Source organism: Larimichthys crocea, chromosome XIII, assembly GCF_000972845.2.
Source record: "Larimichthys crocea isolate SSNF chromosome XIII, L_crocea_2.0, whole genome shotgun sequence".
Lineage (NCBI taxonomy): Eukaryota > Metazoa > Chordata > Actinopteri > Sciaenidae > Larimichthys > Larimichthys crocea.
The window spans coordinates 11,275,340-11,296,141 of NC_040023.1; the positions used below are offsets into that span (position 1 = coordinate 11,275,340).

At 44.6% G+C, this 20,802-nt stretch overlaps 1 protein-coding gene across 13 annotated transcripts in view; it reads left to right on the plus strand.

The window, feature by feature from the left end:
* The window catches only part of LOC104938599 (regulating synaptic membrane exocytosis protein 2), a 31,495-nt gene that overhangs the window by 9,327 nt on the left and 1,366 nt on the right, over nucleotides 1–20,802 (plus strand). For 3 of the 13 annotated variants that reach the window (XM_027286563.1, XM_027286564.1, XM_027286570.1), the window contains 27 exons: nucleotides 91–143; nucleotides 597–716; nucleotides 785–884; nucleotides 969–1,092; nucleotides 1,185–1,231; nucleotides 1,849–1,931; nucleotides 2,033–2,068; nucleotides 3,131–3,261; nucleotides 3,457–3,628; nucleotides 3,880–4,039; nucleotides 6,338–6,406; nucleotides 6,539–6,674; nucleotides 6,969–7,076; nucleotides 10,203–10,253; nucleotides 10,389–10,457; nucleotides 10,690–10,749; nucleotides 11,333–11,509; nucleotides 12,278–12,387; nucleotides 12,747–12,776; nucleotides 14,361–15,050; nucleotides 15,813–15,854; nucleotides 16,778–16,800; nucleotides 16,907–16,998; nucleotides 18,213–18,362; nucleotides 18,500–18,684; nucleotides 18,777–18,912; nucleotides 20,143–20,255. In XM_027286563.1, the coding sequence (XP_027142364.1) occupies nucleotides 91–143; nucleotides 597–716; nucleotides 785–884; nucleotides 969–1,092; nucleotides 1,185–1,231; nucleotides 1,849–1,931; nucleotides 2,033–2,068; nucleotides 3,131–3,261; nucleotides 3,457–3,628; nucleotides 3,880–4,039; nucleotides 6,338–6,406; nucleotides 6,539–6,674; nucleotides 6,969–7,076; nucleotides 10,203–10,253; nucleotides 10,389–10,457; nucleotides 10,690–10,749; nucleotides 11,333–11,509; nucleotides 12,278–12,387; nucleotides 12,747–12,776; nucleotides 14,361–15,050; nucleotides 15,813–15,854; nucleotides 16,778–16,800; nucleotides 16,907–16,998; nucleotides 18,213–18,362; nucleotides 18,500–18,684; nucleotides 18,777–18,912; nucleotides 20,143–20,255 (3,267 nt within the window). Of the gene's footprint in view, nucleotides 1–90; nucleotides 144–596; nucleotides 717–784; nucleotides 885–968; nucleotides 1,093–1,184; nucleotides 1,232–1,848; nucleotides 1,932–2,032; nucleotides 2,069–3,130; nucleotides 3,262–3,456; nucleotides 3,629–3,879; nucleotides 4,040–6,337; nucleotides 6,407–6,538; nucleotides 6,675–6,968; nucleotides 7,077–10,202; nucleotides 10,254–10,388; nucleotides 10,458–10,689; nucleotides 10,750–11,332; nucleotides 11,510–12,277; nucleotides 12,388–12,746; nucleotides 12,777–14,360; nucleotides 15,051–15,812; nucleotides 15,855–16,307; nucleotides 16,335–16,777; nucleotides 16,801–16,906; nucleotides 16,999–18,212; nucleotides 18,363–18,499; nucleotides 18,685–18,776; nucleotides 18,913–20,142; nucleotides 20,256–20,802 lie in introns of all 13 variants that reach the window. The other 10 variants (XM_027286566.1, XM_027286565.1, XM_027286568.1 and 7 more) reach the window with 10 other exon arrangements.

Here is a 20,802-nt window from a genome sequence, read left to right on the forward strand (position 1 = left end):
ACAGGAAACAGGAAGCAGCACTTTAATCTAATTGGATGAGTGCTTTAGTTAATGTTTGACCTTGGACCTCTGTTTCTTCCTGATTGCCAGGAGACATGGATGGCCAATGGTGGGATCACGGCGAGCCTGCACCAATGTCCATGGTAGGTTTAAGTCCCGCCTCCTCGTTAGTCCATCCATCAAACCCTCACCTGTCTGTCCTCACTTGTCTCTTCCCACCTGTCTGTCCTCATCTGTCTCTTCGCACCTGTCTGTCCCCACCTATCTGTCCTCATTTGTCTCTTCTCACCTGTCTGTCCTCATCTGTCTGTCCCCACCTATCTGTCCTCATTTGTCTGTCCTCACTTGTCTCTTCTCACCTGTCTGTCCTCATCTGTCTCTTCGCACCTGTCTGTCCCCACCTATCTGTCCTCACTTGTCTGTCCTCATCTGTCTGTCCTCATCTGTCTGTCCTCACCTGTCTGTTCTCACTTGTCTGTCCTCACTTGTCTATCCTCACCTGTCTGTCCTCACCAGGTTGTTGCTGCTGATATTGTTGATGTTGTCACTGCTGTTGCTAAGCAACCACCTGTTTTTTTTCCACTGTGGCTCAACAGCATCCAGTCACATGGCAGCCATCCAAGGATGGAGAGCGTCTGATTGGTCGAATTCTGCTGAATAAGAGGATGAAGGATGGAACAGTACCTGCAGATACAGGAGCCCTTCTGGGACTGAAGGTGAGGATGATGACGATGATGATGAACTCATCATCTTCATGCCTTGCTCATGGGCGATGTACTTTCAGGTGGTTGGAGGTAAAATGACGGAGTCTGGTCGTCTCTGTGCGTTCATCACTAAGGTGAAAAGAGGAAGTCTGGCTGACATTGTGGGACACCTGAGACCAGGTAAACACACACACCTAAGCGGTGGGGCAGGGCTGCTGTTCTGGTCGATTTTGATAGAACATTCTCACGTGTCTCTTTTGTCAGGTGATCAGGTTTTGGAGTGGAACGGTCGGGTTCTTCAGGGAGCCACGTTTAATGAAGTCTACAACATCATCCTGGAATCCAAACCTGAACCACAGGTGGAGCTGGTGGTGTCCCGACCAATCGGGTAGGTCAGAGGTCACAGTGACAGTGATAGCGGAGCTTGAGCCCTGAACCTCGTATCTCTATCCTTCATGTATTCTGATCTGTGTTCCACAGAGATGTTTCCAGAGTGGCAGACAGCACCCACGTCCAGCTGGACTCCAGTGAGTTCACCACATAACGCAGTAGAACACGATAGAACACAGTAGAACATTAAGCATAGCAGAACATTAAGGAACACGGTAGAAAAAAGTAGAACATGTTAGGACATGGTGGGACACAGTAGAACATGGTAGGACACGGTAGAACACAGTAGGACACAGTAGAACATGGTAGGACACCGTAGAACACAGTAGAATACAGTATAACATGGTAGAACACGGTAGAATACAGTAGAATACAGTAGAACATGGTAGAATACATTAGAACATGTTAGGACATGGTGGGACACAGTAGAATATGGTAGGACACCGTAGAACACAGTAGAATACAGTATAACATGGTAGGACACGGTAGAATACAGTAGAACACAGTAGAATACATTAGAACATGTTAGGACATGGTGGGACACAGTAGAATATGGTAGGACACCGTAGAACACAGTAGAATACAGTAGAACATGGTAGGACACGGTAGAATACAGTAGAATATGTTAGGACATGATGGGACACAGTAGAACATGGTAGGACACAGTAGAACACAGTAGGACACAGTAGAACATGGTAGGACACGGTAGAATACGGTAAAGATACAAACTGTCTCCTCTACGTTCTCTTGTTAGGTTCCTTTGACTCCCAGAAAGTCGGTCCATCCATCTCTGTCACGTCTCCCATGAGCCCCAGCGTTCTGTCCGGACAGGTCTCTGTAAGTTTACCCAGCATGCACTGCACTGCCACACGGCACACTTCACAGCCAATCAGCTCTCTGTTAACAGTCGTTTCCATGGTGATGTGTGTGTGTTTCAGACTGTGAACAGGCGCCCGCTGGTTCCCAGAATTCAGGTAACTGTAGATAGGAGTGACTCATCTGTCCATTCACCCATTACATTACTTTACATTACATTACATTACGTTACATTACATTACATTACATTACATTGCATTTAGCAGACGCTTTTATCCAAAGCGACTTACAGAGGAGGACATAAGCTGAGAAAGGTGTAAAGGACACAGAGTAGTTGTTAGTTTTGTTAGGCAGGGAAGCATTCTGGAAACAGAAAGGTTTTTACAAGTTTTTTAAAGGTAGAAAGGGATGTTGCTGTTCTAGTAGCCGTTGGTCATTCCACCATTTGGGGACGACCACAGAGAAGAGTTTAGAGTGACCTCGCTTTGCGAGAGGCGAGGGTACAACTAGACGGTTTGTATGAGCGGAGCGTAGCGCCCTGGTCGGGACGTGAGCCTTTAGTAAGACGCTGAGATAGGCAGGGGCAGATCCTGAGGTGGTTACCCATCTTTGTTTCTCTTTGTTTCTCTTTGTTTTTCAGTGTTAGCTGTTTATACTTAACCCCGCCCACCCACTGGTTACCTACATGACATAACACCCAGTTACCTGGTAACCAGTGACGTAATGCGTGGTTACTTGGTAACCAGTGATGTAGCTTGTCTACAACTAGATCTAGTAGAGAAGAAATATAAAGCGAAGTTCTATCACAGGTAAATCAGGTTCTCTTTGTGTTTCACAGAGCAATGCTGCTCTGCTGGGTTCTCCATGTGTTTTCTGTGGTGTTCCATGAAACTCAGTCTGCTGTTCGTTAGGGTTCCTCTGCTGTTGTTGTTGTGTTGTTCTGTGATGTTTCTTTGATGTCTTATTGGGTTGTTTCAGTGTTCTTTATGGTTCTGCTGATGTTCGACAGCGTGCAGTATGGCTCTGACATCATACTGCAGAGTTTTGACACTATTATTCAGGATTTCTACTTTGTTCTGTTATGCTCTGGTACTGCTTGTTGTCTATGGGGCATTTCAGTAGATCTTAAGTGTTCTACAGGATTCTCCTCCTCTTCTCCAGAGGTCCTCTACAGGAGTGTCAGGTTCTGCTGTCCTAATGTGCAGCCTGTTTTTTCACAGGTGAAGCTGTGGTATGATAAAGTCGGTCATCAGCTGATCGTCACTATTCTTGGTGCCAAAGAACTTCCTGTCCGAGACGATGGCCGACCGAGAAATCCGTACGTCAAGATCTACTTTCTGCCAGACAGAAGGTAAAAAAAAAGAACCAGACTTTTATGGACTGATTATTAGATTGTGTATTTGTTCTCAGTGTTCTCTGGTTCACCCTCTGTTTCCTGATCAATGTGGTTCTGCTGTAGAATGTGCAGAACCTTTGGTCTCCTTCTGTGTAACCAGAAATGGGTCCTGCTCTGTGATTGGCTGTTAATTGTCTCCTGTCCTCACAGTGATAAGAGTAAGCGAAGAACAAAGACAGTGAAGAAGTCAGTGGAACCTCGGTGGAACCAGACCTTCATGTACTCTCCGGTCCATCGCAGAGAGTTCAGAGAACGGACACTGGAGCTGACAGTCTGGGATCAGGCCCGGGTCCGAGAGGAAGAGAGCCAGTTCCTCGGAGAGGTCAGAACACACAAAAACACGTGGACAGAACGATTGTTACCATGGTTACATTTCTAACATTTGTAAACGTAAATAAAATGCAAGAACCCTCTGATGATTGGCTGCTAAAAAAAGTGTTGGTCCAATGAGAAGCCACAATATGATGAACACTCTCTGTTTGTCTCTGCCTGTCTCTCTCTCTTTGTCTGTCCGTCTCTCTGCCTGTCTGTCTCTCTCTCTGCCTCTCTTTCTGCCTGTGTGTCTCTCTGTAGGTCCTCGTTGAGTTGGACTCGGCTCTGTTGGACGATCAGCCTCACTGGTACAAACTTCAGCTTCATGATGTTTCTTCTGTGCCGCTGCCCAATGCCTCCCCCTATCTGCAGAGGAGAGGACTGCAAGCCGAGGACGGACTGAGCAGCAGGAGACTGCAGAGTGAGACACACACTGAGGACACACACTAAAGATACATTAAGGACACGCACTCTCATCATCTGTCCTCTGTCTTATCGTCTGTCTTGTCCTCTGTCTTTTTGGTTATCTTCTTGTTTTGTTGTCTGTTGTTTATTGTTTGTTGTTTGTTTTTTGCCTTTTTTTCCCATGATGCCTTGCCAGATAAAAATCCTTACCCTCACTCAGGTAATAACAGCTGTGTGTGTGTGGGGGGGGGGTTGGGGATGGTGTCTGGGACCGTGAAGTCTGCTGGTGTCTGAATGGTGTCGATGGTGTCTGAAGGGTCCATGGTGTCCGATGGTGTTCGAAGGTGTTGATGGGTTCTGGGTGTTTGAAGGGGTCTGATGGTGTCTGAAGGTGTCTGATGGTGTCCGATGGTGTCTGAAGGTGTCCGATGGTGTTTGAAGGGGTCTGATGGTGTTGATGGTTGTTTGAAGGGTCGATGGTGTCTGGTGGTGTTTGAAGTGTTGATGGTGTTTGAAGGGGTCTGATGGTGTCTGGTGGTGTTTGAAGGGGTCTGATGGTGTCTGGTGGTGTTGAATGTGTCTGTGGTGTCTGAAGGTGTCTGATGGTGTCTGATGGTGTTGAAGGTGTCTGATGGTGTCTGATGTGTTCGAAGGGGTCTGATGGTGTCTGGTGGTGTTTGAAGGGGTCTGATGGTGTCTGAAGGGGTCTGATGGTGTCTGATGGTGTCTGAAGGTGTCTGATGGTGTCTGAAGGTGTCTGATGGTGTCCGATGGTGTCTGAAGGTGTCCGATGGTGTTTGAAGGGGTCTGATGGTGTCTGATGGTGTTTGAAGGGGTCTGATGGTGTCTGGTGGTGTTTGAAGGTGTCTGATGGTGTCTGGTGGTGTATGAAGGTGTCTGAAGGTGTCTGATGGTGTCCGATGGTGTTTGAAGGGGTCTGATGGTGTCTGATGGTGTCTGAAGGTGTCTGATGGTGTCTGATAGTGTGTCTGATGGTGTCCGATGGTGTCTGAAGGTGTCTGATGGTGTCTGAAGGTGTCTGATGGTGTCTGATGGTGTCTGAAGGTGTCCGATGGTGTTTGAAGGTGTCTGATGGTGTCTGAAGGTGTCTGATGGTGTTTGAAGGTGTCTGATGGTGTCTGATGGTGTCTGAAGGTGTCTGATGGTGTCTGAAGGTGTCTGATGGTGTCCGATGGTGTTTGAAGGGGCCTGATGGTGTCCAATGGTGTTTGAAGGGGTCTGATGGTGTCTGGTGGTGTTTGAAGGTGTCTGATGGTGTTTGAAGGTGTCTGATGGTGTCCGATGGTGTCTGAAGGTGTCTGATGGTGTCTGAAGGTGTCTGATGGTGTCCGAAGGTGTCTGAAGATTCCTGATGGTGTACGATGGTGTCTGAAGGTGTCTGATGGTGTCTGAAGGTGTCCAAATGTGTCCGAAGGTGTCCAAAGGTGTCCGATGGTGTCTGATGGTGTCCGATGGTGTCTGAAGGTGTCTGAAGGTATCTAAAGGTATCTAAAGGTGTCTGATGGTGTCTGAAGGTGTCTGGAGGTATCTAAAGGTATCTAAAGGTGTCTGATGGTGTCTGAAGATGTCCGATGGTGTCTGGAGGTGTCTGAAGGTGTCTGATGTTGTCTGATGATGTATGAAGGTGTATGAAAGTGTCTGAAGTTGTCTGATGGTGTCTGAAGGTATCTGAAGGGGTCTGATGGTGTCTGATGGTGTGTGAGGGGTCTGATGGTGCCTGATGTGGTCTTTTGTTTGGATTTCATGGTTCCTTGAGAGTTTCTCAGCAGCCCCTGATGGGAGTTGCAGGAATCCTTGCAGGTCAGAGGTTCTTGATGATGGTTCCAAGATACTTTGTGGGAATTCAGAACTCATGTTCTTGAATGTTCTTCCCTTTTCTTCTCTGATATTTCTTTGAGAAGGTGTTCAGTTAAGACGGTTACACAGATCTTTGAAAATGTTCTAGCTGTAAATGAAGAACTGAATGGCGTCTTCAAGGAGGTCCTAAAGCCCTCCAACAAGTTTTATATGTCCTGGTGTCTCGTGGATCACTCAGATGGACTCTGTGGTCTTTTTGAGCGTCCTTAGTCTTCTTTGGGTTCTTTATGCCATTTCAACAATCTTTAACCAGCTCCAGTCGTCCCTCAGACTGTCTGAGCCCCTAGGTGTTCCTGAAGGTCTCAGAAAGGTTTCAGGGGAGTTTAAGTGAAGCGTTCCTTAAACGTTTCTGTGTAAACTCATCTGTCTGTTTCTGTTTCTGGTTGAGGATTAAAGACAAGCTGCTTACAGGCTTAAACACTCTCTCTCTCTGCAGGGTCTCAGAGGCTCAGTGATGGAGAGTTTTCAGACTACGACTGTGAAGATGGCATTGGGGTGATATCAGGTGAAGACGTCCTGTTTCAAGTTTTAATAACGTTCCTCATCACAGAAACATGTGATCTGATAAACTGACCCAACCCTCAGATTCAGACGCTCCATCAGGATTGATGGTTAAACTCCCTCTCTCTGTGTCCAGACTACAGACAGAATGGGCGGGACTTCCACAGCTCAACCCTCTCTGTCCCAGAGCTGGTGATGTCATCCAATCATTGCTCTCGATCCGATGTGGTCAGGATGAGGTCACGGTCGCCGAGCCAACCTCCTCCTCAGAGGTGTGTGTGTGTTTGTGTGTTCACGAGGAACATGAGTCAAACTGGTTTGCTCGATCGTTGGGTTAATGTTACACATAACGAGACATAATACATAAGGAGGCAAGACGTAACAAGATCTAAGGAGACAAAGCGAGACGTAATGAGATGAGACGTGATTGTTTCAAATAAACCTGATTTATTTTTGAACTGATGAACTTTTGATCAGCCAATCAGCTTCCAGAAAGGTCTTCCCTCCTAACCCTCTCATTGTCCCTGTGTCTTCATTCCTCACCTTTGACCTTTGACCACTGGCAGCGGTAACCCTCTGTACCCCTTGTACCGCGAAGACGCCGTGCGGCTGCTGCGAGGCTCCAAACTGAGTCGAGCGTACTCCGACGCTGGCCAGTACAGCAGTCTGGACAGGTGACAGTCACAAGGACACCAGCCAATCAGCAGCCAGTCTGCAAACCAGCCAATCAGCAGCCAGTCTGAGTCAGTTAACACATTCAAGAGGGAAATCAATAAATCAATAAATATTTAAAGATTTCACAGAACACTGCAGACGGAGAGAACAAGTCTGAACCAGGTGCAGTACTGAATCTAGTACTGCTGGTAGTAATATAGACTGGTTTATGTCTTGGCTGGATGACGGGTCTATATGCTGATTCTAGTACTGTACTACTGATAGTACACTACTGTCAGTGTGGTAGTAGTGTTGGTTTCAGTGCTGGTTATTGTACTTGGGATGTTACGGGTGTTAGTACCAGTCATAGTACATTATAGTAGTACTCATCAGTCATAGTACCAGTTATACTCCTGGCTTTAGTCATGTTTGTAATATTGGTTTTAGTAGTAGTGTAATACAGTTTGTAGTACTGGATTTAATCCTGATACTAGTCTTGGTTTTTGTACTGGTTGTAGTACTGCTCGTACTGGTTTAACAGGTTCAGGTTGTAACTGGGCTACCGTCCACTCAAAGTACTTTTACAACACTATAGTCATGGTTGCAGTACTGGTTGTAGTACTGTCATTTAGTCATTTAGCTGACAATTTTATCCAAAGCGACTTACAGGGTTCAGTATCTTGCCCAAGGACACTTCGACATGCAGACTGGAGGAGCTGGGGATCGAACCACTGATCATCTGATTAGTGGACGACACGCTCTAGGTAGCGGAGGTAGCTCAAGCCAGTTGTAGTACTGGCTTTATTCATGGTAGTCATGTAGTCCTGATTGTAGTCATGTTTGAAGTACTTCAAATCAAATCAAATCAAATCAGATTTTATTTGTATAGCCCAAAGTCACAAAGTACATTTGCCTCTGAGGGCTTTACAATCTGTACAACCCTCGATTCGAGTGAGGAAAAACTTGCCCACAAAAAACCTTTAACAGGGAAAAAATGTGGAAGAAACCTCAGGAGGCTCTTCCTGAGGTTTCTTCCACCCAGGACGGACAGACGTGCAATAGATGTCACGTGTACAGAACAAATCAACACAAACATATTGTACAATTACAATGACTGATAAAATGACAATGAATTACAATGACTGATAAAATGACAATGAATTACAATGAATGATAAAATGATTAGTAGTTGGCTAAGACCTCTGGGTCTAGAGTGGGCTTTTTAAGAAGAGGTTTAATTACAGCTACCTTAAAGGACTGTGGTACATATCCTGATAATAAAGACAGATTAATCGTATCCAATAAAGAATGACTAACTAGAGGTAAAACATCCTTGAGCAGCCTGGTTGGGATGGGGTCTAAGAGACAGGTTGACGGCTTAGCTGCAGAAATGATTAAAGTTATTTGATGAAGGTCGATGGGGGAAGAACAGTCTAAATACATATCAGGTTTTACAGCTGTTTCCAAACTTGCTGTATCAGAATGCAGATCAATGCCTGTTGAGGGCAAGAGGTGATGGATTTAGTCTCTAATTGTCCGTAATGAGCCTGTAATACTATCAACAAGATGGTCTATTTGTGAGGGGCTAAAGGAAGCAGACAAGTCCTCTGTTACAGTTAGACATGGCATTTGATTCAATGCTGAAGGAATCACTTCCTTAAATTTGGCTCCAGCACTATCAGATAAACATCTGCTGTAGAAGCTTCTACACAAAGGCTTAGTCCGGTAGTATGAACTCAAAGGTTATTAAAAAATGGTCAGACAGAAGAGGATTCTGTGGAAGACTATTATATTATCAATTTCAATGCCATATGAAAGAACAAGATCAAGAGTGTGGTTCAGACAATGAGTCGGTTTATTTACACTTTGACAAAAGCCAATTGAGTCTAATAGAGAGATAAACGCAGTACTAAGACTATCATTGTGGTTGTCCACATGAATGTTAAAATCACCTACAATAATTACTTTATCTGTTTTAAGGATCAAGCCTGATGCAAATTCTGCAAATTCAGATAAAAATTCAGAATAAGGACCTGGAGCTCGATATACTGTAACAAATAAAATTGGCTGCAAAGTTTCCAGGTTGGGTGAGTGAGGCTAAGAACAGACTTCAAATGTTATAATTTAGTTTAGTTTGGATTTATTAATAGACTTGATCAAATATGGCTCCAACTCCACCACCTCGACCAGTACTTCGAGGAACATGAGTATTTATGACTCGGAGGAGTGGATTCATTTAAGCAACATATTCATCCTCCTGCACAGGTTTCAGTGAGGCAAAACAAATCAATATCATAGTCAGATATTAATTCATTGACTAAGACAGCTTTATGACAAAGACCTGATATTCAGGAGTCCACATTTAATTCTCTTATTTTGGACTGTTGGATGTTGATTTATTGTATTAAGTTTTATGATGAATCCTCTTCTGTTGTTTTATCTTTAAATAATGTAGGTGGACGGGGGACAGACACAGTCTCTATACTAAAGGACTGGGTGGACGGGGACAGACACAGTCTCTATACTAAAGGACTGGGTGGACGGGGACAGACACAGTCTCTATACTAAAGGACTGGGTGGGCAGCTGCTCTAATGGAGGCGCAGAGAAGCGTGTAAGACTGCAGCTCTGCTTCCTGGTCTCAACTCTGGGTTGTCGACATGGTTTTGGTCAGCTAATAAACTTGGCCATGTTTCTAGATATGAGAGCTGCTCCATCCAAAGTGGGATGGATGCTGTCTCTCCTAATCAGACCAGGTTTTCCCCAGAAAGGTGTCCAATTATCTGTGAAGCCCACATCGTTTGCTGGACACCACCTCGACAGCCAGTGGTGAATTGACGACATGCGGCTAAACATGTCATCACTGGTCACATTGGTGAGGGGACCAGAGAAAACTACCGTCCGACATCGTTTTGGCGTATTCACACACCGAGGAAACATTAATTTTAGTGACCTCCGATTGCCGTAACCGGGTGTCATTACTGCCGACATAGATAACAATCTTACTGTACTACTTGTTGTAGTACAGGTTCTAGTACTGGTTATAATACTGGCTTTAGTCATGTAGTCCTGATTGTAGTCATGGTTGAAGTACTTGTTGTAGTACTGGTTCTAGTACTGGTCTGTCTGTGTTTCTCTGTGTATTCAGGAGACCACTGAGGAGAATGTCTCTTGCCAACTCGCTCGATTCCCAGGACAGGTACTGCAATTGTAGTAGAAATACTCACAGTCGTTGTAGTGGTAGTGTTGTAATATAATAGTAGTAGTCACTGCAGTAAATGCAGGATAGAATTTGCCACATTCTCATCTACATGTGTTTTTTTCTGTGTGTAAGATATTTTAACGGTCCTAACCAAACTCCCTGGACAAACCACATGATGAATGGGAGCTGTGAGGACTTCAGGTAAGCTTATGGGTAATGTAGTGTTAGAGCATGACGTCTTTCTAAAGCATTACTTATCTGTCAGTCAAGGGGTCAGAGTTTGTAGCCTGTACAGGTCTGTCCTTCAGAAGACTTCTGTCAGGATGAGCAGGTACCTGTCCTCTGAAGGACACACCCATACAGGGGTCTGCTGGGGTCAAAGGTCAGTAAGGATTTGGTTATTCATCATGTTCTACATGTTTCTGTTCTTCAGTCAAGACTTCATTCCAGACTTCCCATACGAACCTGATGCCTATGACGAAGAACTTCTCAGGTAGAGTGTGTGACGATCAGTTTCACGTTCAGTTTGACGATCGGGTGTAGGTTTGTAGATTTAGAGGACGTTAGCTGTTCTTCAATGACACTTGCTTCTTCATCCCTCCATTTGAACTCAAGGTCTTTCTCAATAAAGAGATGACATCAAGTTTAAACTTTAGCTTTAAACGTCACCTGCACTCAGGGGATCAAACACATCTCTTCACCTGTTTACCTGTTCATTGACTCTCAGAGGTGTTCAGGTGTGTTTGATGAGCCCAGCAGCTGTTCTGAAATGATCGTACTGCATCGAGTTGAGTTTGTTGAGAAAGGCCTTTGAACTTCTCTCCCAGCATCCTTTGCTGTGTGCGCCCCCTCACTGAGGCATTATGGGAAATATAGTGTCTTTTTTTTCTTTTTTCAGCTTTTCTTCTTCTTTGGTGCCTTAAACTTCCTCTTTAATTACCTCTGAGCCCAACAGGTATGTCCAGAGACTCACTAATGTCTCCTGCGTGGTTGTCATGGTAATGTGACTAACTCCTCCTGCAGACAGGGTGGTTGGCATAGTGACGGTGGCTCACGGTTGTCATGGTGATGTGCAGGTACAGTCGAGGGATGGACCGGCGGGATTACTGCAGTCGATCTAGGTCAGCTGACCAGCGAGCGATGGCAGACCGGCCCGTCTATACGCGCTCACAATCCACCGACAGAGCTGACTCCACCCACTCCGCCCACCTGAGGTCAGGGCATTCTGCCCCCCCGTCCCCTGCCCCAACCAGGTGACCTGCAGCCAACCAATCAGAAAGCTGCTCTGCCGCCATGGTCTTTTCTGAATGTGGTTCTTAGAGGAGAAGCATGACCTCACCCCTTTTCATTTAACCCCTATCCTTCTGCATCCTGATTGGCTCACAGTGACATCACACAGTTAACTGCATGTTTTTATGTGGAATTAACCTTCAACTTCTTTTCCTGCATCTTTTACATCTGATTTATTTTACAGCATGCAGCTGTTCTGTCGAATGAAACATTTTGTGTTACATTCCCTTTACGTTCTTTGATATTGTTTGATGTTGTTTGATGTTCATCCTGCTGCAGTGATGTACAGGTGTGCTGTGACATCACTGCTGGGGGTGTGGTTAACAGCAGCCTCCATGTCTGCAGGTAGAGAGTAATGTCGTGAATACAACATCTACTCCATGTAGCTCAAGTTTGCTAACGTTGATAACATTAACCAGGCTGATGAAATTCTGTAACCATGGAAACAGTGCCTTGTCATCCGTGCTTTGTTTGTTTGATTGATTCATTGATTAACTGATTGATTCATTGATTGATTCATTGATTGTCTTCAATCATGTGCGACCCTCAGGACCGTAGAGCACATTAGGCACTAGCATAGCATAGCATAACCTAGCTAAAGCACAAATCTACCTGAAAATCTTCTGTTACTATGACTACAACCACCTCACCTGCTGCCTTGCCAGCTGCTGCCTTGCCTCCTTAACGTGAGGTTGGTAGTTTGATTCGTGCGTTGTTGTTTTTTCCGACAGGACAAACCCGCGAGGCGGATCAACCCAGACGAGTCCATCAGGAACGCCAGTATACAGCCGCCGAGGACGGCAACTGCCCATTATCCCACCCAAAGGAGCTCCGGACAGAAGTATGTCTGTTAGTTACCTGTCAGCTAACAGTGCTGGCTCCGGCAGTGTCACATGATGCTGATCAGCAGATTGCAACACATTTCACACATAAACTAACCTGCACACACGTAAACTGAGGTAGACGTATTTTGAGAAGAAGTTCATCAGGCAGGTCATTCAGGGCCGAGGTGCCCCAAAGGAAAAGTTCAGAACTGTTTCAGGAGGCGGCTGGCAGAGTTTTTAATGTTTGTTAGTGTTACTGTTGATGCTGTGTGTCCTCACCATTTATTCATAGAAGTATGATGTATAAGATTATAAATAAAATGAAAAAAGTCCACCGTGGGCTGGTGGTGGTCTAACAGTGGGTTTTGTCTTTCAGACGGAGAACCTTCTGACACTGTGCTGACAGGTACAGACTGAGATCTGTGTATAGTTTAGTTAGTTATAGTAACACCGGTAGAACTAGAACAGTTCTGCTTCTCAGTAGTACTGTTGTGTTTGTGTGAGTTTGATGTTAAACATACCTGACAACAGGTAAGAAGGAAGTCGTGTTCAAGAAAATATTGTCCCCGTCACATGTTTGGGTCCTTGGGCATGATAGTCCAACATTATGTACCAGGATTGTCTCAAGAGCTCAGTCTGCTTCATATTGAATAGTTAAAACTTCATGTGGTCTTAACACGTCAAAACGTTTCCTCCATCCTGGTCCTGAACTGGTCCTGGACCTAGCAAAGTCCTCCAGCTCTCTCTGGGGGATCGTCCCAAGAATCTCCATCTAAATATTATAGTCTATAGGGTTTGCTTCCCATCATGACACCAGGAGCTGGCTTCACCTAGAGCCTGAAGGCTTCTCCTGGACGGCCGACAGCCCACCACCCACGACACAGTCATCACCTGTTTTTTTCCCCCTGCTAATCTACTGTTTCTCACTCACACATTTCACACAGTACGGAAGGTGGCAGCAATCCACCTTTAAGTTGGATGCCAGCTGCCCCGCCTATACCTGCCAATTAGGGAGAAGAAGAAGAAGTAGTCGTAGCAGCAGCAAAGACGTTCAAGACCATAGAAACAATATGGATAACACTGGAAAAAAACAGAAAGAAAAGGGTGGGGCGAGGGAAAAACAAATGCGACATTTAGAGAGTGAAGCCGCTAAAACAGCCAGCAGAAGGCACCACTGAAGCACAAGTTCAGTTTAGTATTAGCAGAATTTAATTGAGTGAAGAAGTGAGCCAGACAGCTGTGCAACCTCAACATGATGTTTACTAGGAAATGTTATTCAGGTTGCTACATTTTTATCTAGGGGGGACTGCAGTGTGATGATACCTTCATTTCTATGTGACTATTCAAGTTAAACTAGAATACTATGCTCATAACACAACATCTAGTCAACATCAATGCTATTGCTATAATTTGGATGGTATAGTATCATGAGCCACAATTAAAGTATTGTGACACTCATGCCAGGCGTTGTTGTTGAGTTTCCGCATGCCGATTGCTTTGGGCCGGGCCTACTCAAAGTCCAGGGCCGTTTTTAAGTCCCAGTCTTTCCATGCTAGAAACTGTGTGTAAGGTTCCGTTTAAGAAGTTTAACATTTGGACCTGGACATCGCGCTGGTTCCTTGTGGCCCAGAGGCTGGATGTATGTAAGGATGTAAGGTTCAGGTGTGCTGCCAGTTTGTTGCCAATTAAAGACATTCATCATGAAGTCGCTTACTTTTACACAGGAACCATCACGGCCTGAAGTAAGTGATACTGCTGGTCTGTCACAGCCTCCGTCTAATCAAACATTATAAAGGTAGTTTCAGGTGCATTTAGAGGTTACAGTAAGAACCTTAAAGCAGAATGAGACCTTCAGTTTTTGACTTTCTGTGGCATCAATCAGAACTCGGTCTTCACCTGTAATCTGTATCTGATCATATTTCACCTTATTGTCCATCTCACTGATCATCTTTTCTTTGTCATTTGTCTAAAATCTTTTGCTGTCCATCAGTCACCACAGGAGTGCCCCCTGTCACCAAACAAGCCCCCTCCCCTGTCAATCATCAGCCTCCTCTGATACGAATCCAAGCCCCACCACCTGGAACCACCCAGCCCCACCTGTCACCTGCACCAGGACATGCACCTGGACCAGCACCTGTGCCAGCTTCTGTCCAAATCAAAGCTACAATCCCAGCTCCTGTACCTGTCCAACACCCGGACCCAGCTCCTGTACCTGTCCAATCCCCGGCCCCAGCTCCTTTACCTGTCCAACCCCTAGCCCCAGCCCCAGCTCCTGTACCTGCCAAACCCCCAGCCCCAGCTCCTGTACCTGCCAAACCCCCAGCCCCAGCCCCAGCTCCTGTACCTGCCAAACCCCCAGCCCAAGCTCCTGTACCTGCCAAACCCCCGGCCCCAGCTCCTGTACCTGCCCAACCTCCAGCCCCAGCTCCTGTACCTGTACAAGCCCCAGCCCCTGTACCTGTACAAGCCCCAGCCCCTGTACCTGTACAAGCCCCGGCCCCAGCTGCAACTCCTGCCGCAGCGGTATCCAAAGCCCAACCCTCCACCCCTATAGCTGCCCCACCCCCTACTCCTGTACTCCAGTCACAGCCGCCTCCTGCACCTGCTCCAACACCTGCCATGACACCTACCCCTGCACCCTCACCTGCACCCTCACCTGCCCCTCCCCCACATACTCCAGGTGTGTACAGCACACGATTGATGTGTGTGTAAACCAATCTGACATTACAACCCATAGAACCAGTAGATCCAGAAGAATCAGTAGATCGAGAAGAACCAGTAGATCCAGTAGAATCAGTCGAACCATTAGATCAAGTAGATCCAGAAGTAGGGATACACCGATGCATGGGCTGAACATCGGCATTCGCCTCCATAACTGCCATCTGCCATTGGCAAATAAAGATGATATTCAGCGATGGCAGTGGCCGATGATTTTATGTTGATTTACATAAAAGCTGTGCTGAGAAGAAACCTTTCTTTTTTCCTGTTTTTTGGAGGCTCCGAAACCTCACTGCACACGACTTCAAACTCCACGCTTCTGGGACGCTTCAAGAAAGTTCCACGTTATGCAGTTTGCAATACATGTAACAAAGAAAAAACATCGGCATCGGCCATTGGCCAAGTTGTTATTTTAAACATCGGTATCGGCCCACAATTTCACAATCGGTGCATCCCTATCCAAAAGAAACAGTAGATCCAGTAGAAACAGTAGAACCAGTAGATCCAGAAGAAACAGTAGATCCAGTAGACACAGTAGATCCAGTAGATCCAGTAGAAACAGTAGATCCAGCAGAAACAGTAGATCCAGTAGATCCAGTAGAAACAGTAGAACCAGTAGATCCAATAGCTGGTGCAGTCAGATCTGTTTGTGTTATTCATTGGTTCCTGTGTTCGTCTTTGTTACATCACGCTGATGTCATCACTTCCCACCTGTCCATGTTAGAGCCAGACAGACGCTCAGCGACACCTGGAGGGACGAGAAAAGGCAAGTTAGGGTCTCAGGTGTATTCAGGTGTATCTGATGATGCGTTCAGGTGATCCTCGTCAGCTCTTAAAGCGATGAGTTGATGGTTCATGATTTGACTTGGCCTGCTGGTTTAACTGGTCACTGTAGTCTGACCAATCATCTCTCTGACATGATGCAGAGGTCACATGGGAGGATCAGCAGAAGAAAACAGCCAATGGTATGGTACCACCTGTCAGCCACACCCACCCCTAGACATGTAGCCTCTCCCCATGTTAGTCACCTGAGTGTTGAGAGGAGGAAGTGCATTGGTTTGATTTCCTCTGTCTGCTGCTGTATTCACCTGTCTGTCCGTCCACCTGTCTGTCTCTCTGTCTGGCGTCCCTGTCTTCTGCTCTCTGTGATGCTCTCAAGTGTTTGTTAATTGTGGCGTTCATGTTCTTTTGTTTTCTTTCGGCATGCGTTGATGTGAAGGCGAGGTGTTACCACTGAGCAGAGAAGGTACAGTCACTTTCCCACAGTTCCTTTAGTGTCATCAGGCCACAGAGAGCAGCCAGGAGGTTTCATACGTTACCTGTGTTGTCATGACAGACCAATGAGCGTCCTCTGAGGAGCTCACTACTGAGATAGAGATGTGATTTAACACCAGGTGTGCGTGACCACCTGTGTACGAAATGACAAACATAGCAGCTGCTAAATAGGTTAGCATAGCTGCTGCTATCATGTTTGATGACTCTGTGATGTCATCAGTGATACTCTGCTGATGATGTCGTCTGTTGTCACGATGTGATGTCACATTTGTACATTAGCAGATTTGGATATGCTAAAACATTCAGTGACATCACTGTCCAAACCTGAGACCAAAACCATGACATCATCGATTTTGATAACTAAAACTATGACATCAGATTGTTGTACTCACCTCTCGTCTTCTGTCTCTGCAGGTGTGATGAAGGATCCATCAAAGGTGAACAGACTGAAATGCGTCATCGACCTATGACATGATACATACATCACTGATTATGCTGTATGTCTGCTCACCTGTTCACCTGTTCACCTGTCTGTGTTTCCAGATGAGGGACAGTCTGTCTTTTAAATCATCAGACAGTGATGTCAGTGATGTGTCGGCCATGTCCACCAGCATCCAATCCGTCCGTAGGATCAGGTGAGACCAGCAGCCAATCACAGACCAATCATCATCAGATTAAAGTTGTGATTGGACATGAACAAATATGTTCACACACAAGTCAAATCAAATCAAATCAGATTTTATTTGTACAGCCCAAAGTCACAAAGTCCATTTTCCTCTGAGGCTTTACAATCTGTACAGGGAGTGACACCCTCTGTCCTTAGACCCTCGGTTCCAGTGAGGAAAAACTTGCCCACAAAAACCTTTAACAGGGAAAAAAGGTGGAAGAAACCTCAGGAAGAGCCACAGAGGAGGGATCCCTCTCCCAGGACGGACAGACGTGCAATAGATGTCACGTGTACAGAACAAATCAACACAAACAAATTGTACAATTACAATGACTGATAAAATGACAATGAATTACAATGACTGATAAAATGACAATGAATTACAATGACTGATAAAATGACAATGAATTACAATGAATGATAAAATGACAATGAATTACAATGACTGATAAAATGACAATGAATTACAATGAATGATAAAATGACAATGAATCACAATGACTGATAAAATGACAATGAATTACAATGAATGATAAAATGACAATGAATTACAATGACTGATAAAATGACAATGAATCACAATGACTGATAAAATGACAATGAATTACAATGACTGATAAAATGACAATGAATTACAATGAATGATAAAATGACAATGAATTACAATGACTGATAAAATGACAATGAATTACAATGACTGATAAAATGACAATGAATAGGAGGGATATAGGAGGGAGAAGATAGGGTAGTAATAATGACAGTAGTAATAATATATGTCGTAGAGTGGTCGTAGAGAAGCGTGTAAGACTGCAGCTCTGCTTCCTGGTCTCAGCTCTGGGTTGTCGACATGGTTTTGGTCAGCTAATAAACTTGGCCATGTTTCTAGATATGAGAGCTGCTCCATCCAAAGTGGGATGGATGCCGTCTCTCCTAATCAGACCAGGTTTTCCCCAGAAAGGTGTCCAATTGTCTATGAAGCCCACATTGTTTGTGTCATTCATATTTATACCATCAACATATGCATGATAACATATCATCATCTGGCTCCTCCCACTGTGGTTCTGTGTTTTTAGCATGTTCACATTTGCATGTTTGTTATGTGTGTTAGCATGATCTGGTTACTCTTCATCACTCTGTTTCCTGCTGCATGCTGCTGTTCCTGCCTCTCATTGGCTGAAACAGTCAGGCAGAGTCTCTGCAGGGCCAATCAGGGGAGCTGGGGTCAGGGTCAGAGGGCACACAGGAAATAGTGGGCATGGCAAATGACCACGCCACGCCTCAAAAGAGCGACTCGATGGACGAGGGAGAGGAGGAGGAGCCTGAGCCCGCAAAGTAAGCCGCCAATCAACAGAGTGCTCCAGACCATTCACCATAGCAACAATAGTGACCTCACCCTCTCCCTCCATGTGGCCCCCACATCCCCCGTCAGGTGTTTTGACAGGTGTGGTTGTTCCTCTCTCCTCCTGCAGGGCGGCGTCAGCGCCTGGAGCTCCTCTCACGAAGTCATCAAGCGTCGGTGGAGAGATCTGCTCACTAAGCAGGAACGACGACGACGATGACGACAAAAAGCGACGTTCAAGCTTCGGAGCAAAGATGATGGGAATGGTCGGACTCGGGAAGAAGAGTCAGAGCGCCTCCCAGCTCAACCCTGAGGGTCAGTCCCAGTTTGACCAGTATGTAACATCGATTGACGTCAGATATTCAACTCTTATTCTCTCTGTCTCTCTCCATCCATCCATCCTCCAGAGGAGGAGAAGAAGAAAAAGGTGGTGAGACTTCCTGTCCAGAGGAGTGTAGAAACGGGATTGGCCGTTGAGTTTAAATCTCGTTTCACCCGACAACAGAGTCGTGACCCGGATGCCGAGGATCCGAAACCTGGAGCGTATGAATGACTTCCTGTTCCTACTCCTACTTAATCTGTGACTCCTCTTCTTAATCTGTGACTCCTCTTTAATCTGTGACTCCTCTTTTTAATCTGTCACTCCTCTTCTTTAATCTGTGACTCCTCTTTTTAATCTGTGACTCCTCTTTAATCTGTGACTCCTCTTCTTAATCTGTCACTCCTCTTCTTAATCTGTGACTCCTCTTCTTAATCTGTCACTCCTCTTTTTAATCTGTCACTCCTCTTTTTAATCTGACTCCTCTTTAATCTGACTCCTCTTTAATCTGTTACTTCTCTTTTTAATCTGTGACTCCTCTCTTTAATCTGTCACTCCTCTTCTTAATCTGTGACTCCTCTTTTTAATCTGTCACTCCTCTTTTTAATCTGTCACTCCTCTTTTTAATCTGACTCCTCTTTAATCTGACTCCTCTTTAATCTGTTACTTCTCTTTTTAATCTGTGACTCCTCTCTTTAATCTGTCACTCCTCTTTTTAATCTGTCACTCCTCTCTTTAATCTGTCACTCCTCTTTTTAATCTGTCACTCCTCTCTTTAATCTGTCACTCCTCTCTTTAATCTGTCACTCCTCTCTTTAATCTGTCACTCCTCTTTTTAATCTGTCACTCCTCTCTTTAATCTGTCACTCCTCTTTTTAATCTGTCACTCCTCTCTTTAATCTGTCACTCCTCTCTTTAATCTGTCACTCCTCTCTTTAATCTGTCACTCCTCTCTTTAATCTGTCATTCCTCTTTATTCTGTCATTCCTCTTTTTAATCCGTCATTCCTCTTTTTAATCTGTGACTCCTCTTTTTAAACTGTCACTTCTCTTTAATCTGTGACTCCTCTTTTTAATCTGACTCCTCTTTTTAATCTGTCATTCCTCTTTTTAATCTGTGACTCCTCTTTTTAATCTGTCACTCCTCTTTAATCTGTGACTCCTCTTTTTAATCTGTGACTCCTCTTTTTAATCTGTCATTCCCCTTTTTAGTCTGTGACTCTTCTTTTTAATCTGTGACTCCTCTTTTTAATCTGATTCCTCTTTTTAAACTGCCACTTCTCTTTAATCTGTCATTCCTCTTTTTAATCTGTGACTCCTCTTTTTAATCTGTCATTCCTCTTTTCAATATGTGACTCTTCTTTTTAATCTGTGACTCTTCTTTTTAATCTGTGACTCTTCTTTTTAATCTGTGACTCCTCTTTTTAATCTGTCACTCCTCTTTAATCTCTTCAGTTTGATATTTCCTGGAGTGAAATTGGCTTCAGACAAACAGTTCACAGGATTCCTTGAGGGATTAGGCCCCGCCCAGCTGGCTGGACGCCAGACCCTTGCCACGCCCCCTATGGGTAATGACTAATCAAAAAAGGACATACACTTTTTTATATAGTTTACAATATTGTTTTTTATACACATGTATATATTTAGGCAGGTGTGAAATGAACATCAATGAACAAAATGCAGTGAATGAATAGAAGAAAAATCTAAATCAGATCTATGTTTGGTGTGACCACTCTTCAAACAGCATCAGTTCTTCAGATCCTTCTGTCTCTTCATGTAATCCAGACAAAATCCATGATGTTGAGTTCAGGCCTGTGGGGATCATACCATCACTCCCATATTTTGTTCTTTACACTAAAGATATATATATATATACATATATATACTGGCATTTTGTTGATTTTTACATTTCAAATGTTTTTCATTTGTACATATTGTTTTCCTCCTTCATGTTGTTTTATTTATTCATTTTTATTCTTACTCTATTATTGTGCTTTTACTTTGAACCATCACTCCCATATTTTGTTCTTTACACTAAGATATATATATAAAGATATATATATATATATAATATTTATATATTATATATATATATATTATGTGTGTGTGTGTGTT